The 17,994-nt window shown below is 30.9% G+C and overlaps 1 protein-coding gene across 1 annotated transcript in view; it reads left to right on the top strand.

Annotated features, from left to right (window-relative positions):
• Positions 1-5,904: 5,904 nt before the first annotated feature.
• LOC105622230 overlaps positions 5,905-17,994 on the top strand; it is a 125,983-nt gene continuing 113,893 nt past the window's right edge. Inside the window, exon 1 of the mRNA XM_012203657.1 lies at positions 5,905-6,000. Coding sequence (XP_012059047.1) covers positions 5,905-6,000 — 96 coding nt within the window. The remainder of the gene's footprint in view (positions 6,001-17,994) is intronic.

Here is a 17,994-nt window from a genome sequence, read left to right as displayed (position 1 = left end):
ACTTACTTCTTNTTACCTCGTTTTATTATATATATATATATATATATATATATATATATATATATATATTATATATATATATATATATATATATATATATATATATATATATATATGTATAAAAAACTATCCGTACAAATCAAACTAATCAAGAACTTCTTGTAAATCAAAGAACTGGAAAGAATACGAGCAGTAGGAGCCAAGCGCAGAAGATCGCATCACAAATAATATATCTATAAACTGTGAAACTTCTTTATTCACTACAACGCACTTACATGACAGAATCATTTTTATTTACAATTTATTTATGTTAGTTTGTGTTGTCTTTGAGGAGAGTTGAAATGAGCCGAAACATGTAAGCGCGTTCTAATGAATAAAAAAGTTTCAAATTTCATAGATATATTATTTGCGTCTTCTCCGCTTGACTCTTATTGCCCGAATCCTTTCCAGTTCATTGATGTATAAAATTACTATGTTAAAAATGAAAAATCTTAATATTATTCGTACTGTCATTACATATAATTAGTCATTCATATTTCATTTTATATAATGGTTAAAAGTGTTCTATCCAGCAAACGAGAATAGATTAAAATGGATTAAAAAATTTTTTCAATGTGTACTTTAAATCAATGAAAATGGATTGAATGGATTGAAACGGATTCGAGCTGTTCGACATTAGTTTAATATTCGAAAAAAAATCATTCAACTTTAAGAGTTACAAATTTTATTCCTAAAACATTTATAATAATTATACCTGAAATTAACTACTTCAAATTGGTATTAAAAAACGCATTTCAGTGGGATTCGAACCTGGGACTTCTGGATTAAATTTTCTACGTTACCCGCTACACTACTTCTTCAATTGGTAAAGGTGTTATTCATTCTTTGCTTCAATTACAACCAGTTAAACTAGAAACGAAATTATATAGATATAATAAAAATATCATTTAACAGATATAATAAAATATGAACAATTTACATTATTATGAGACAACATTGGATAAGTTTCGGATAATCTAATTTCGCTTGGCCGATGTCGCGTGCCGTGATTAATCTAATATTCGAGTTTGTTCGACTTGCGAGTGTTTACATCGATCATTCATTTTACTTCTAATCAAAGAGAAACAAATGAACATAACTCAATTATTTTTACGTTACAATTTTTTTTAATTTAGTTGAATTAAAATGAAAAATTTCCTACTTATAATTTTAAATAATTTAAGTTAAATATTAAATAATTAATATTAAATAATTATTAAATAATTTAAAGCATTTATGGTCCATTTTTAAATAAAAACTTTTTTTATTCAATTAAATTGAAAAACTGTATTTCATATTCAGAATATTGAATTGAGCAATATTCACGTTGCACAAAAATTGCTGATATTATTTTTGAATTTAACTGAATTAAAAAAACTGTACTTCCCGTTCACAATTCTGAATAGTATTCACGATTGCACAGAAAATGCTAATATTATTTTTAGATTGAAAGACATAGAGATATGTTTTATGCAATTCCTATAAAGAAATAAAAATGATTCAAGATTGAAAATGATTCATTTTAACATTCATAAATTCGTATTTCTGAAAATCTGAATCCATTTCAATCCATTCTCATTTGCTGGATGGATAGAAAGAAATTTTTTTCTTCTCGAATTATTTACGAATAACGCAACGCATGAAAAACGAGTGCGAGCTGGAGACGGTAATGAGGAGAATGTTTTCACAGCGATAAGATCGTCGCTAGCTCGTTTCGTGTCTACCATCGCTGGCCCGTCGCGAGTTTTTCTGGTCAATAATGGAAAAAGTGCCGACAGATTTGTTCATCTTTGTGTATCTTACGGGCCGAAATTCATGGACACAGTGAAGAATACAACCAAAAAATCGTGGACATTACCGACCAAATCATGGACATTGGTTACGTAGTTCATTGTCCACATTTTGAGGATATAGAGGCGCAAAATAAAGTAAGGATCTCCGCACAATAAAGGGAACAAAGAACAAAGAATAGAGAATAAGAATTTCAATCTATCAGAAACTGTGTATTCCACGATACATGACTTCCGATAGGTTGAAATTCTTACCTTCTTTTCTCTGTTTTTTTTATTACGGAGTCCCTGTCTGCTAAATCGGCATGGTCGCTCTCAGGCTTTTCTCTGATAGAACGCATCCCATGTGATTTCCCCCCCCCCCCCTTATCTTTAAATCATAACAAATAATAGGAGTTTATAGCTCCTGGCACAAAAATTGGTATGAGTTGGTACTCCTGGCACGAAGCGTCGCATTACGTCATTCCATCGTTTGCATCATACGAGTGTCAGTGACAGTTTTGTTAGTGCTAATGGCGTTTACTGAGACTGAATAATTTCCGGCATTTTCTTGTATACATCTCGTATTGCAAGCAACATAGCGGAGTATTCAGTGGCGAGAGAATGTGTGACTGTTCTTCGTACGATCGACGAAGCGGATAACAATCGAACGTTCTCGTCGACGCTGTGTGCCCTCGGCCCACTCGACTGTTCTTTCTCCTCGCCGAGCATTTTTTTCACGCATCCTCTCGATCCCATCGCCACCGATATAATTACTGCGAGCAAATAATTGAATCTTCGCCGTTCGCACTATCTCCATAACTGCGCTATCATCAGTACTGACATTAACATAATTATCCCTGACATTGTCAACTGCTATTAATAGTCCATGATGTTTTGACTTAATGACTGTGATTTTATTTTATTTGCTACAAAAATATTTCGATGTTTTTCACAAAAGTGTAACCCATCGTACCGTGAAAAATGTTAAAGGTTGTTTCGCGGCAGTAAAATCGAGCTTTTCATCGATGCGCGTAATCTAAAAAACGCACTTCATAGTTCGTATTGACATCGATGAAGTATGTGAAGTTACTTATTTACAATCTTGAATTTTCTAATGATTTTTCAGTAATTTGGGATCAACATATCCGAGATGAGTCCTTGATTAATATTCCGTCGACGAAAAATTATTTTCTTAAATCGTCGATATTTTCAAGAATGCAAATTCGATCGAGTTTTTTTAAAATAAGAATGAGCGTTCATAGATAAATTACTATGGCGATGTTATTCATGTAATGAGTAATTCTTTAAAAAGTTAGGTGCATTTCTGGCTACAAAATGCGAGACATAGAGACATACTGACAAAATAATAGAATAACACATTAATAAATTTTTCTCTTTTTTCTATATATTTACACACATGTATATCAAAAATTTTTAATCTGATATATTTTCTAAAAACTAATTAATTTTATTAACTCATTGATTTTACTTGCTAATTTATTGTCACAGCTATAATACTTTGTTTCTTTCTTAATATTGATTTTGCTTTTTTTTGTATTAATTTGTAGCTATCATTTTTGATTTTCTAAATATTGGGTTGTCCGGAAAGTTCGTGCCGACTAAAATTTAAATTTTAATATACATTTATTAAATTAAAATTTTTTACGTTTCAATTTTCCTTCAACATCGACATGAACTTTCCAGACAACCCAATAGAATAATATTGGTCTATATCTATATATGGAAATAATTCATAATTTAATCCATAATTCAGTTTTGATGTTTTATGAATTGAAAACCCGGTTAAAAATTTAATAAATATAGTTTCTTTCTGTAAAACATTTTATTTCTCAATTTTATCTTTAGTGTTGAATTTTGCAAGAAAATTTCAGATATTAAAATTGTTCATTCAACTGTCACATTCAACATACTGTTGCTTTTAAGAAAAGACTCATGTAAAAATTTTTTCAAATATTTTACTTTTTAGCAATGTAAAATTTTTGTTAATTGATTTATATCCCAGACACATGTCTAAAAGATATCCAAAAGATGTCTAAAATTAGACAATACAATTATGCAAAGCTATTCTGAAACGCGTTGATAAAAGAAAACATATAAAGCTGAAATTGGAATTATCTGATAAATTAATATGTGAATATTATATTTAATACATATTTTCAATAATAGTCTATCTGTCACAATTATATATATATATATATATATATATATATATATATGTGTGTGTGTGTGTGTGTAGATTGTTATTGAAGATATGTATTAAGTATGATGTTCATACTGATTTATCAAGTAATTCCAACTTCTGCTTTGTAATACATATACTTTTTGTCAACGTTTCTGTATCAGTAATTTTTATTTTTGTTTTTTAGACAAATATCTGAAGCAAGTCTTAAGGACAATGTCTGTAAGACATCATAAAGATGATTCTATAAAACGTCACAAGTCTGTAACATGTTATAAGGATAATGTCTTTAGGGCATCATAAATCGACGCCTAGTAATAAAACTTTAAAGATGTTATATATATAGATTTTTATATATAGATTTTGATATTTCCAAAAAATATCTCTTGAATTCTAAGACGTTTTTATGATGGCTTATAAGACATCTCAATGTTCTCTGGGATTACATTTGCAAATATTTTTTATAATAAATGGTAAATATTTTATGCTAATTACAATAATATTTATATTCAAATTGTTTACTTACAAGGAATATAAGTCATAAAGAATATGTCATAAACATAAAAGTTTTTTAGGAAAATATCTTTTAGGACAAATGTTTACGTTATTTGTAAGATAAATTGAAATATTAACATTTAAATTAATATTTAAGAAAGAAAGAAGTGTAAAAGATGTGTGAAAAATATTACTTAAAAAATGTAAAAAGAAAAAACGATATGAAAAACAGTTAATCCTTAGAATAGTTTTATGCATTTTTTAGTTTTTGGCACTCTTATTACACACGTGATTTGTGTTCTGGATTAATTTTCATCACTTTTACAAGTATATCAAAATTATTAAACGATTTTTACATATATTTTGACATCTTTAGGATAATAATATATTTATAACAAATCTATATATAAATTGTTATAATTAAATATAAATTAACAAAATGAGGAAAATGCAATTTTTCATACAAAAATGTAAAACAAACAAAAATGTTTAAAGGAAAAACGTATTTCAATATCTTAAAGTTGACATTTCAAATTACAAAAAAAAATAGTTCAAGTATTGGTTGTCCAAAAAATTTAGTTATTTATTTAGTAACCTCAAATGATATTTTGTTTAATATGCATGAATGGCTATAAATTGAAGATATTATATTGCATTTACATTTTAAACAATGCATTTTATTATCGCTATTATATTAAAAAATTTATAATTTATTAGGAAAATATTCTTTGTTACCATTACAGACAACATAACATATATAATATACATAATATACATAATATTAAACAATTATCATTTAATATAAGGATACTAAATTAATGTGTTTATCAACGGCTAATATATTGTAGGGTTAAATTCTTTTCTTAAATATTAAATACGAACGAGAATTAGTTCAAAATGAAGAAAAAAATAAAAACTTTTTTAGTTACAAAAAATGTACACTCTGTACACATAATGGGTCATTCCTGATCCAGAGATAAACTTCGGAGTTATTCTAATCAAAAGATATGCACCAATTGAGGCAACACATAAAACATGTTCTCTAGATGCCAAACTTTTTTTAGGAATAGAAGAAAGACCGATACTTGATCAAGTAACTCTTAATATTTCAAAGAAAAGAAATGCGCAGGCATACGAATGACACAAAGGTGTGTATTAAGGGTTAATTACTTAATATTAATGATGATTAATCTCTTGAAAAATTAATGTCATATTTTCCAGCAAAATAAATACATCAAGATATGAAGAGATTTAATTGAATCGAATGAAAACTATTTTGCTATTGAAAAGCAAGGATCTTGCCGAAGACAAAAAAAAAACGACAAAGAGCAATTGCAAATTCGGCATGATCCGTGGCAAAAGTAGAATCTACTCAAAAACGTTAAGTAGGGTGGAGGCATGGAAGCTGACGAACCATCTCTTCAGAGGCTCTTTAGGAGCACCTTGCCATCACCGAGAGTACCCCGATTAGACGTCGTAAGAGCTTTACATCAAGTACGATATATTCCCGTTTCTTTTTATATATTTCTGTCTAAAGATTTAAATGTGACCTTTGCATTTTTTAATATTAAGTTTTTATTATTTTACGTACAATACAAAATTAAAGAGAATTGATTCTTTTTTAACCGGGTAATTATTAATCTAATTTAAGTGATACGAAAATGATCTATTATGATTTATGTTAATTTATATTTAAAAATCTATTAAAATTATTTAATTTGTACTAGAGACTCAATAACAGAATCTGGCCTTAAGCAATTTGTCAAAACAAGAGTGAGAAGCAGGATGTCCAACAATCTTTGAATGTCTTTGAATCCTGGAATTATTTTTGGAATTTAATATATCCTCAAAAACTGAAACCTCCTGCAATGTCAGGACTAACTTGGAATTTTTATCATTCTTTTATTAAAAAAAGATCATGAAAAAAGAAAGAAATAAGAAATATTTTCCGCGCGTGCACAGGAATTATGTTGATAACGATGTCTTTTGTAATATCACTTTAAGTGAAAACAAATGCAGATATTGAAAATTAAATTAATAATTTAATGAGCAATTTAATAAATTAATAATTTTATAAAATGATATTTGTGATATGTTAAAAAGAAAAGTTATGTTTGGATATAAGCTCTTCCTTAAAGATGCAATAAGTTACTAAGGTCTAATTGCATCAACATTATTTTAACTTTAAGCGAGGCTTAAAACTTTCTTTATCTTTATCTCTCTCTCTCTCTCGGCTTTAAAAAGAGAGAAAGAAAGTTTTAAGTCTCGTTTAAAGTCGAACGTTGGTGCAATCGGGTCTAAATAGAAAAAAACTTGAATTTAATCTACAATTATAAAATAGAATACAGTAGAAAAATTCTCGTTTATGTTGAATGTTTAGTATTTCTAAAACATTAAATAATGTTCCAAATTTGTTTGTGTTTTAATTAATTTATCATATAGAATTCTAATTCTGTAACTGTTGCAGAGTATTTTCTGTTTGCGGTAGGCTTAATAAATGCTAACACAGGATTTCAGTGTAAAAGCTTGGAACTAAACCGTACTTAGATTTATTTATGATTAACAAAATCCTTTTACACATTGAATACAAATATATATCGAAGATTGAACACAAATGTAGACCAAGTTTTTAGAAAGGAAATTAAAAATAACAATAGGAACTGTGTTAAACGAAATAAGCTCCACACACAGTAAAATGAATGTACATAACACTAGAATAAAAAAAAGAAATTACATAACATATACTTGAGCGCCAACTTCAACACTCATGAGAGCCAAGTAACTAAACTAAATTAATTAAGTTTCGATTTATCTCGAATTTATCGCAAATTAATGGTTTTGTCAACATATCAGCGAGTTGTTCAGCGACTTGACATATGTTTAATCTCTAATTGTTTATCTTTTATTATTTGTCGAATATAATGAAATTTAATGTCCATGTGTTTTGTTCTTTAATGAAATACTGAATTTTTTATTAATTGCTCTGCTGCTGTATTGTCACAGTAAAGTATTGTTGATTGTACCTACTTGGCATTTAACTTTTAAAAGATCTCTAGCCCAAACGACTTTTTTGGTTGCATTGTGTGCTGCAATAAATTCTGCCTCCGTTGTAGAAGTAGCCACAATGCTCTGCTTCCTGCTGTTCCAGATGACCGGACTATTGTTTAGCATTACAATTACACTGCTTTAGCATTTAGCATTACACCGCTGCTTAATTTTCTTGAATCTACACAGGACCCATAATCTGCATCTGAATATGCAATTAATATATTCGGCTGATTAGTTGAGCCAAATTCGATGCCAAAACCAATGGTTCCTTTTAGATATTTGAGCACATTTTGCTGTCTTACAATGCATGATGGTTGTTCAAGAAATTGATTTAAATTAGTCACTATAAACATGATATCAATGCATATAGCCATACATCAATCAATTGACGATATAGTATAAAATTTGATTGATCATTATTGCTCATGTTTTTCTTGAGTATCGTATACATATCCGCTGGAACAGATATTGCATTAGCTGAATCCATTTTGAAACGCTACATTTCTTGTATATGCTAATTGATGCATCTTGATTATTCCGTTTTGTCGCGTTCAATTTCTAATGATAGTAATTATCTAGTGATATGGTGATTTCAAATTTATTCTTTAACTTATTTAAAAAGTATTTTATTGTAACCATTGATTTTCCAGGGCGTCGTCAACAGAGCTATTTATAGGTTACTATCAATAGTTATATATACAACTGTATCATAATTCGTGGGCTTTAAATCAAACTCCTTAAGAAAATAATCAAATTTTTCATGCCACTGTCTTGGTGCCTGTTTTAATCCATATAGATTTTTTGAGTTTACAATTCTATCGCATCATCAAATTCTGTTGGTTTTTGAAAAAATCAAAAAGATTTTTTCTTTTAAGTCGTCAATGTAAATAGACCATCTTGATATCAAATTGACTAATCTCATAATCCTTAGCTGCTGCTAATGCTAACAAAATTCAAATTAATTCAAATCTGACCATTGAAGAAAATTTCGCTGTAATCAATACCTGCTTTCTGTGAACACCCTTTTATTAATAAGCATGTCTTATATTTATCCATTGATTCGTCTGGTTTATGTTTAATACAATAAACTCTTTATTCTGAATAGGCTTGTGTTTAATTGGAGGATCGACTAAATCCTAGCTATCATATTGTTAGACTTTTAAACTCATCAGTCATTGCCACCTCCCACTGTTTCGAAGTTGATGAATTTATTGTCTCTTCATATATAGTCGGAATTCCATCTGCTAATAATGCAGCTGTTTGACAGTTGTTTTCCATATCATCATCAGGTTTCTTGTGTAACTGCTTTCTTCATGTGCATTAGTTCGACATCTTGTTGAGTTAATCGGTATCTTGAAAGATTTCTTCTGTTTCGTTTTGCACTGAAGAATCACTATCCTCCATCTTCAATCAAAATTGCTGTTTGTTTTGACATATTCTCAATAATTTCAACATCTCTTGCTGTAATTGTTTTGCGTGTATCACATTCCCAAGTTTATATGCCTTTTGACCAAGTTCATAGCCAACTAATATCATTTCTTTAGACTTCTTCTCAAACTTTGTTCTGAACTGTTTATTAATCAGCATGTAAGCTTTGCTGTCAAAGATTCGAAAATAAAAAAATAATCCGGTTGCTTTCCAATCCAGGCTTCTATTAGTGTTTTGCATCAAGACGTTTGAGAGGAATTCGATTCTTGATGTGCAGTTCTTGCCCATAGGAATCAAAGGTAGATCTGCCGTTGTTATACATACTCCTGACCATCTCAACAATTTTAACGCTCAACACGACCGTTCTGTTGTGGATAATAGACCATTGAAAATTCTTATACAATTTTGTTCTTTCTCATTAACATCTTTGCTTCACTTGATGTGAGTTCTTTTGCACTATCTGATCTCATATGATAAATTTTATGATCATTGGCCGATGCAATAGCTAATACATCTTTGATGGCATTTATATCGCTTATCGCGATATCGTTTTTAGCTTTCATTGGTTTTGTAATAACTAAGCCACTATATTCATCTACAAATACTGCCATTACTTTGTCGCCACTAATTGATTCCATTGACATTGGTCCACAAATATCACAGTGAATTAGCTCCGCAGATACCTTTGCTCGATTTGTTGACTCATCAAATGATTTTTTTGCATTGCTTTTTGAAAATGCTTCACAAAATTGATTATTGTTGTTATTGTCAGCATCGATGCAATTGAAACCTGTTACACTTTTGCTTTAAGCAAGTTCCTTGATAGTTTAGTAGTTGAAATGTGTCCGAAATGTTTGTGCCAGACCTAAAGCTTTTGAGTCTGCATAATTTGATTCAGGCATCTTCACAGTCTAATCTATTGTACAATATATAGTTTATTAGTAACTCGTCTTCCAATAACTCTTCACTATTTAAATATAGGACCAATTTATCTTCTAATATTTTAGTTTCTATTCCTTTGCTAGTGATAGATCCAATATTAAACAAATTTTATTGATATCAGGAACAAATAATGCATTAAAGTATTCTCAAATCTCTTAATAATCTTTAATAATTGTCTTATTTTTAATAATACGAATGTTGCCACGTTCAGCTGCATATATGACTTGTCATTTCCAAGAGCAATCGGCATGTCTCCTTTGCTTATTGGCTGAAATATCTCAAACCATTCTCTTCTATTAATCATATACTCACTGGCATCTGAATCTGCAAATCATATAACCTGACTGACTGATGTCGAGTAGGTTGTTGCTGCAGGTTTTTCTCCGCTTGATTTAGTATTAGCTGAATTTGCCTTGCTTCTTTTCTTCACATAATTTTCTGCATTCAGATATTTTATGTCTCTTTTTGTCGCAATGATGACATTTTCCAGAGAATTTTGTCTTGTTATATTTTTGCTTTTGTCCATTTTTGTTAGAAGTTTAGTTCGTTTTTGCGTATTTCTGATATTTTCCTTACTTGCTATACAGTGCTACCGAATCGTTATCATCGATCTTTAATTTGGATATATTACTATTAAATAGTAAATTAAATATTTCTTTTTTAAATAACCGTGGAAGGAGATTGCCCATTTTATGACAATGAATCTCAAACACTAATAACATGTTGAAAATTACTTGGTAAAGAATATAATACTTGTTATGAGTGATGTTTCGGTTTGTTTATGTCCAAGATCTTCAAATTGCCTTGCCATTTCTTTTATTGTTGATACATGGGTAACAATAGTAGCTCGTTCCTAACTCCATTTTATTCATAAAATTTTTGTAGCAAAAGAATCGAAGTTGAGTTTTTTAGTTCATACAGCGATTGCAGCCACATCTCGCACCCACATCTCGTTGGCTGTCTTTAGATTCAGCCTGACGAAGTTACATTGATTCTAATGCAATCAATATACGAGCTTTTTTGTCACTTTTTAGCTATGTTTCTGCATTTCGACATTTTCAGGCTTAATCTTAGTTTCATCAACAATATTCATTAGGCCTTGGAATTCGAAGATTGTTTCCATCTTCCACACTGAAATTGTGTCATTGAACTCTGGTAGCGTTAACTTGTCCATTTTCGATCATCCTCAAAGAATTGATCAATGTTCCAGAAATGACTTCTGATCAACTATTGAATCTTGACTCTGAATAAGACGTTTTTAATCTATATCTCTATCGCAGTGAATAGATCATTCATAACCTGTTGCAGAGTATTTCCTTTTTGCGTTTTTCCTTTAGGCTTAATAAATGCTCACACAGGAGTGTAAAAGCTTGGAACTAAACCATATTTAGATTTATTTATTATTAACAAAATTTTTTACATGGAATATAAGTAACTATATATGTATATCGAAGATTGAACGCGAACATAGACTACCAAGTTTTTAGAAAGGAAACTAAAAATAACAGTAAGAACTATATTGAAATAAGCGCCACAGTAAAATGAACGTACTCTCATAACACTAGAACAAAAAAAAGGAACTTCATAACGAATACTGGTCAACTTCAAAAGTAACTTGAATACAAAACATAATATTTGCGTGAATCAAAATTAATAATAACAATAACTTGAGAAACAGTCCTTCATTAAAGATCCATCAATGACACTCACAAGTGTGGATCTACCTTTCCGCGACTCGTTGAATTTAATAAAACTTAGTACAGCAGATGAAAATAATAGACACGTATTTTTTTTATATCGGCAATGATACAGATTTAAGGGTGCAAATTAATCTTATAGTGAGAAACATGAATACTAATTTCTTGCATTTTAGCTCACTCTGTTACTTCTGAATTTTAAAGATGATAAGAGCTTTTCTGTTTTTCTGGAAGCAAATCCAGTATTAAAATATGTAGAATTTAAAATGGCAAACCCAATATGGTGACCTGCTGAAAAAGAAACAAGTTTATCTCGTTCTTTTGGATTCAGGAATAATCAAGAATATGATGAGAAACTTCATTTTGTTTTTTTACTCTTGTTTTTTATTATTTTTTAAATATTTTTTAAAATAATTTTGTACAATAATAAATATTAATTAGCGGGCAATGAGAGCATACACAACGTTATATTATATATTCATGCATATTGTTCATGAAAATTATATAGCATTGCTGATGATGGTTTAAAGTAAACCGAAATAACTGTTCAAGAAATTTGTTCAATAAGTAATGTAAAATTAGAGTGAATATATTTTATATTGCGCTCCAAGTATCGCGCTGTGTATGCTCTCATTGCCCATTAATTAATATTTATTATTGTTTGAATTTCGAGAGCTCTAAATATAATTTGATTTTTTTTATAATTTTGTGTTTTTACAATTTTTTCATTCATTATTGTTACGTTATTGTTTATCTATATCTATTTTTTTAATTTTTATTGTACTATTTACAGAAATGATATTAAAAAATTCTTGTATAAAGATTTTGTATACCAAACGCACTTTATGACTGCTATATTGGCTTAGTTTACATCGTACACTTGACACAGATACTAACTAGTAACTTTCTATTGAATGATATTAATTTCGACGATATGTGTAAACATATACACGATATGTGTATTTAATTATTTTGATGTATATTGTACCAATTTAGTACATCATTCTTTGAATACATCGCTGAAATTAAAATAATTTAATAGAAAGTTAATATATGTATCAAGTGCATGATATAAATTAAGCAATTACACGTTAATACGAAAAATATAAAAAAAGAACATAGAATAAAAAGTAAAAAAAAACAATAGGTAAGAAGTGGCGTAACTAAAAGAAAAATGGAAATATTGTAAAAATATAAAAAAATTATTAAAGCAAAAAATTTTTAAATATAATAATAATGTAAAAATATAAATTAATAAAAATATAATAAAAAATAAAAGCAAAAAAATGAAATGGATAGATTCTTGCCACCTCCTCGTCGGTTATTCTTGGATTCGGCAAAGAGCGAATATATGATTGTTTCTCTTTCAGCAGATCGTCATATTGGGTCTGCCATTTTTAATTCTAATTTTTTATACTGAATTTACTTTCAGGAAATCTCTTATTATCTTTATAATTTAGAAGTAACTATAATAGAGTGAGCTAAAATGCAAGAAATTAGATACTTGTGCTTATTTCTATAAAAATAATTTGCACTCTTAAATCTGCACCATTTCTAATATAAAAAAATACGTGTCTATTATTTTCATCTGCTCTACAAATGTACCAAGTTTCACTAAATTTGGCGAATCACGGAAACGTAGGTTCACTTGTCAGACGTAGTCCATTGTGTCTTCCTGGAAGAAACAGCTTCCGAGGCTATTCAAGGCTTGTTCTTCTCCAGAAGTAGAGGAAGTCTTTCAAAAGCTGTTTTATCTGATCGGGTTCGAGCCCAAAAGCTGTCGCTTTAGTTCAATATAGATTGGATTCTGACCTAAAATATGGAAACTAGTTTCTTTATTGCCACTATACTTCTTACTCTCTGGGAATGTCACACAATCCCAGTTTGTACATGTGGTAGTTTGTGAAGTCATGTCATATCCTGTGTAGACATTGGCCTCCATATTATTCAAGGTCTTAATGCACTTGGCTATGTCCTCGCTGGGCGCTTCCCACCATTAAGATCTTCGCCTGCCTGCATTTGGTCTTGGTTGGTCTTCTTGCCAATAGTTCACATGGTGATCCCGTAGCTAGTTTCTAGTCTTAACCCGGACACTGCTAGGCAGCTTTGGTTTCATCATCCTGGTAGATCCAGCTCTAGTTAATTGGTCAACAATCTCATGCTCCTGACTCTAGAATGTCCCGGAATCTACACTAGAGCAACGCTGTTATTCACCATCAGGGTGCATTTACATTCCCAGAGCAACCGCGAATCGAAGGTGTGCGCACTTAGCGCTAAGGCCGCCTGGCTGTTGGAGCAGATCCTGATTTGCATACACCTCCTCCGAGGCAATCAGCATCAAAGCACAATTTAAGATCGCTACCACTTCCAATTGAAATACTATAGCAAGTCTCTAAGTGAGATAACCTTCCTGATTCCTTTTTGGCATCCGTATTGGCATCAGCGGCTTTATCAATTTTGAAGTCATTCGTGTATCAGATGTCTTCATTCCTATATAGATATCCTTGTTTCTAATAATAGGCACTACATGCTTTCTCCATTCCTTGCGATTGGGAAAAATAAATCTTGAAGAATTTATCAAAGTCATGTTTAACTAGCATTCTGTCCTGTTCCATGTCAAACTCCCGATAAGATTTCTTTTGGTAGCTGAGTGTATACAACATCACACTCGTTTCCGCACTTCAGGCGCTAGGCAATCGCAGCTACCGTAAGGTGAAGTTTTGCATGGCTACCACCGGTACTCTTGGATCTCTTTTAAGAATGAGTGCTGCGGGATACCCTAGCTGTAAGCTTCTGTTAGGCCACCAAATTACTGTCCCATAGAGCAACCTAGGACAAAGCATTACAGTGTAGAACCAGTAGATTCTCTCTGGCCGCAAGCTCCATGTCTGGCCAAAGGCTCTTCTACACATCCAAAAGGTGCAGATTTTCCTGCATCTAGAATGAATCTAGGTGCAGTTTCCAGATTATTCTTATCCAAGATAACTCCAAGATATTTAACCAATTCCTCAGATAACCTGACCCCATTTAAGACAGATCCTTGCATAGGACCTGTCTTATACCTGTGAGTGAAAATGACTAGACTCGTCTTCATCGGATTACCGATAATCCCGTCATATCACTTCTGAACAATCTCTAGTGTCCCTTGCGTGAGCTCAAGAAATATTTCAAGAAAAGGTCGAACAAGACCAAATCATCAGCATATCCAATTGATTTGGTCCTATCATTGAATTCCTTCAGCAATATGGTCACTAAACACCAGAGGAGTGGAGAGAGAGGATTCCATCTTGCGGGCAACCTCTATCCTTCTATACCTATTCTTCTACACTTTCTGATCCCAGAGAGGTTGTGATCTGTTGATCCAGCATAGTCCGAATCCCCTCAACGACTTTTGCTGGTACCTCTCTGAGCGCCGCCAGAGTAGACTACTCGGTGTGAGGTGTTGTTAAACGCCCCCTCTATGTCCAAGAAGATTTTCACCACAAAACCTCCTTGTTGCATTCCTTCTTCAATAATTGTGGCAGCCGAGTGTAAGATAGTCTCTCTCCTGAATAGAATTCAATATACGTGCTGGTTGCAGTGCAAGTATCAACATAGAATGGACTATTGATTGCAGTGATGGTGATAGAAAGACGAGTAGAGCGACAGGCAGATAAATGGATGAATGTTCTTTCTCCATTTACTAAGCCTGATTAGTTGGTAGATATTGCTGGATCAACAGCAACCAATCAGGTTTTAATAAACAGAAAAAGAAGTTCATCCATTTATCTGTCTCTCATTTTATTCATTTTTCTATCCTCATCCCTATCTTTGATAATCCATTCTACAATGTATGTCGATGAACGCAAGGGATTCTGCACCAGTATTTTGTCTCGAATGTCGATGTAAGCATCGATCAACTTTTCCATTGTCTTAATAAATACGATGTCAAACTGATCGGCCTGAAGTTATTGGCTAAAATGTAACTTGCTTTTTCCTTGAGGATGAACACTACCCTCACCAATTTCCATATTCGAGAAAATATAGTTAAGGGCCAAACAAGCCCTTAGAATCCTCGTTAAGCGTCCAATTATCAGATCCAGCTCTTCCGGAAAAAGAATCGGAAATATGAAATCCGAATCTGCAGATTTATAAGACTTAAAAGAGCCAACTGCCCATCTGACCTTATCAGACTCAACGACTTCGGCCCCCAATCTCCAATCTTCAGCACGAGCCCTAATCAAGCCCATATCACTCTCCCATAGCCCATTTGTCCCTCTCCGGAAATCAGGAAAATTGTTCTCTAGAAGATCAAACAACTTGTCAGTCACACTAATGTCGGTAGACGAATTCCATAACAAAAGTGATTATTTTTGCTTCAATGTTCAATAACTCGATAAAAAAAATTATACAATGATCAATAAAAAATTTAAGATAAGATTCACTTTTTGACTGCTGTAAATCGCATTTTTGTGTGATTTTTATTTCACGTTTTCCTTTGTAAAATTTGTACGAAGTTTTCAGATTTGACGGATATCCATTTGTGTCTATATAGCTTTGTAAGGGATCATTAAATTGAATATCAATTACTGATTTCAAAAGTAAAGATTTTATGTTTTCAAATGCTGTTTTAATTGTTTGCGACATTTTTCACCGAGTATTCTGAATATTGCGTAATTTCGAATGTGTTTTAAATTGCAAGCGTGTTCCCTATTTTTTGTTGAGTAGTGTATAAAGGTTTTGATTATTAAATTGCATTGTCATCTTTATTATTTATATTGATAATATAAATAATAAAAATTCGCTTTCGAAATTTTCTTCATTGTCAGAATTTTAAATTCGGATGATAGTTCAGTCGGTTTTACAGATGTCGATTTTACAGACGCGGATTGCAAGATGCAAGCTTGTTACGTTTGTCTTAAGAAATTATACCACTTTGAAACTTTGAAAAAATTTTTTTCGATTAAATGATAGTTTATACATATAAAAATATAACCTCATTAGTTGGAATGGAAAATTCGAAGCATTTACAAAATTACAGCTGATTCTTTGAAGTGCATTCGCTCACGATTGGCGCACTTTGATCAGATATGAAAAGATACAATAGCAATAGATTTCCGTAACTATAGATATCAGTAAAAATTTCGATGATATATAGCTCTCAAGTAGCGTTAATACACAGCTGTTTTTCAGTATAAATAGATATGCCAAATGGCGCGCTTGATGATTCGTGTTGGAAAATCCGTTACGTTGAAAATATATTTATTACAAAATATATTTATTACAATAAAAGAATAGTGTATACTACAAAGAAAGACTGTAAAACTAGTAATATTACACGTGCTAGTAGATGTCTATAGGCTGTAATTGTTATGATTTCTGCGTGACGCAGACGCTTAACGCATCAAAGTAGTTGTGTTCCTTGACCGAGCAAAAAAGGAAAAAGCTCGCAGAGTTTTAAAATTAGACCGGAAAGAGGTTGAAGAGGATTTATATCAATATTGAAGGATAGTTGTGTGGCACAGACTAAAGGTAATTTTTACATTTTTTAAATTTTGTATACAAAAAATTGTATGAAAAAATGCTTTTAAATGCCTTTTTCTCAAAACGATATTTTTCAAATCGGCGTACATCATAACTTCTATAGTTTTCATTTGAGTCACTTGAAATTTACATAGAATCTTCTTTTGCTAATTATCTAAAGAAATACGTAGCGATTTTATGATTAGTTGTTAAATTATTATTATTATTAACATTTTTGTGCAAAATTTATTCAAAAATTTGATCAAATTTTTTTTTTTTTCCAAATATTTGTTATTTTCACAAAAAGGCATATTCCTGAAAAAACCCCTATGTACTTCTTCAGTAAATATTGCGTAGAAAATAAAATTTTTTATAATAGTTTTTTGTTTTAGGTCAAACTGTTTTGTAATCTTGTACGCCGATTGGACGCTCGCTGAAAACCAACTCATTTCAATCAACTATTGCTATTTTCTTAAAAAAAATTAAAATAAAATTTTTTTGTATATTTTAATACATGTATAACAAATACTTCTTTATACATTTTTAATTTATTTTATGCTTTTTGCACAAAAAATTCCCAAATTAATTTTCTTTTTAAGGGTCCAAAATGATGTAACTCTTTAAATGAAATTTGTTTTCCTTTTTAAAAAAAATGTGAAAAGCTGTTTTTGTAATGACGTTACATTTATTCAAGTGCGCCTGGTGTCAATCAGTATTTTGTTTTAAATATTAAGATTTAAGAAACAACTGTGTATATGAATACATCAAATATGATAGAGAACGCCAACATGGTCAAAGTTAGAGAGAGAGAGAGAGAGAGAGAGAGAGAGAGAGGAGGAGAGAGAGAGAGAGAGAGAGAGAGAGAGAGAGA

The sequence above is a fragment of the Atta cephalotes genome (assembly GCF_000143395.1).
Source record: "Atta cephalotes unplaced genomic scaffold scaffold00002, whole genome shotgun sequence".
NCBI lineage: Eukaryota > Metazoa > Arthropoda > Insecta > Hymenoptera > Formicidae > Atta > Atta cephalotes.
This window is presented reverse-complemented; position numbering and strand designations above follow the sequence as displayed.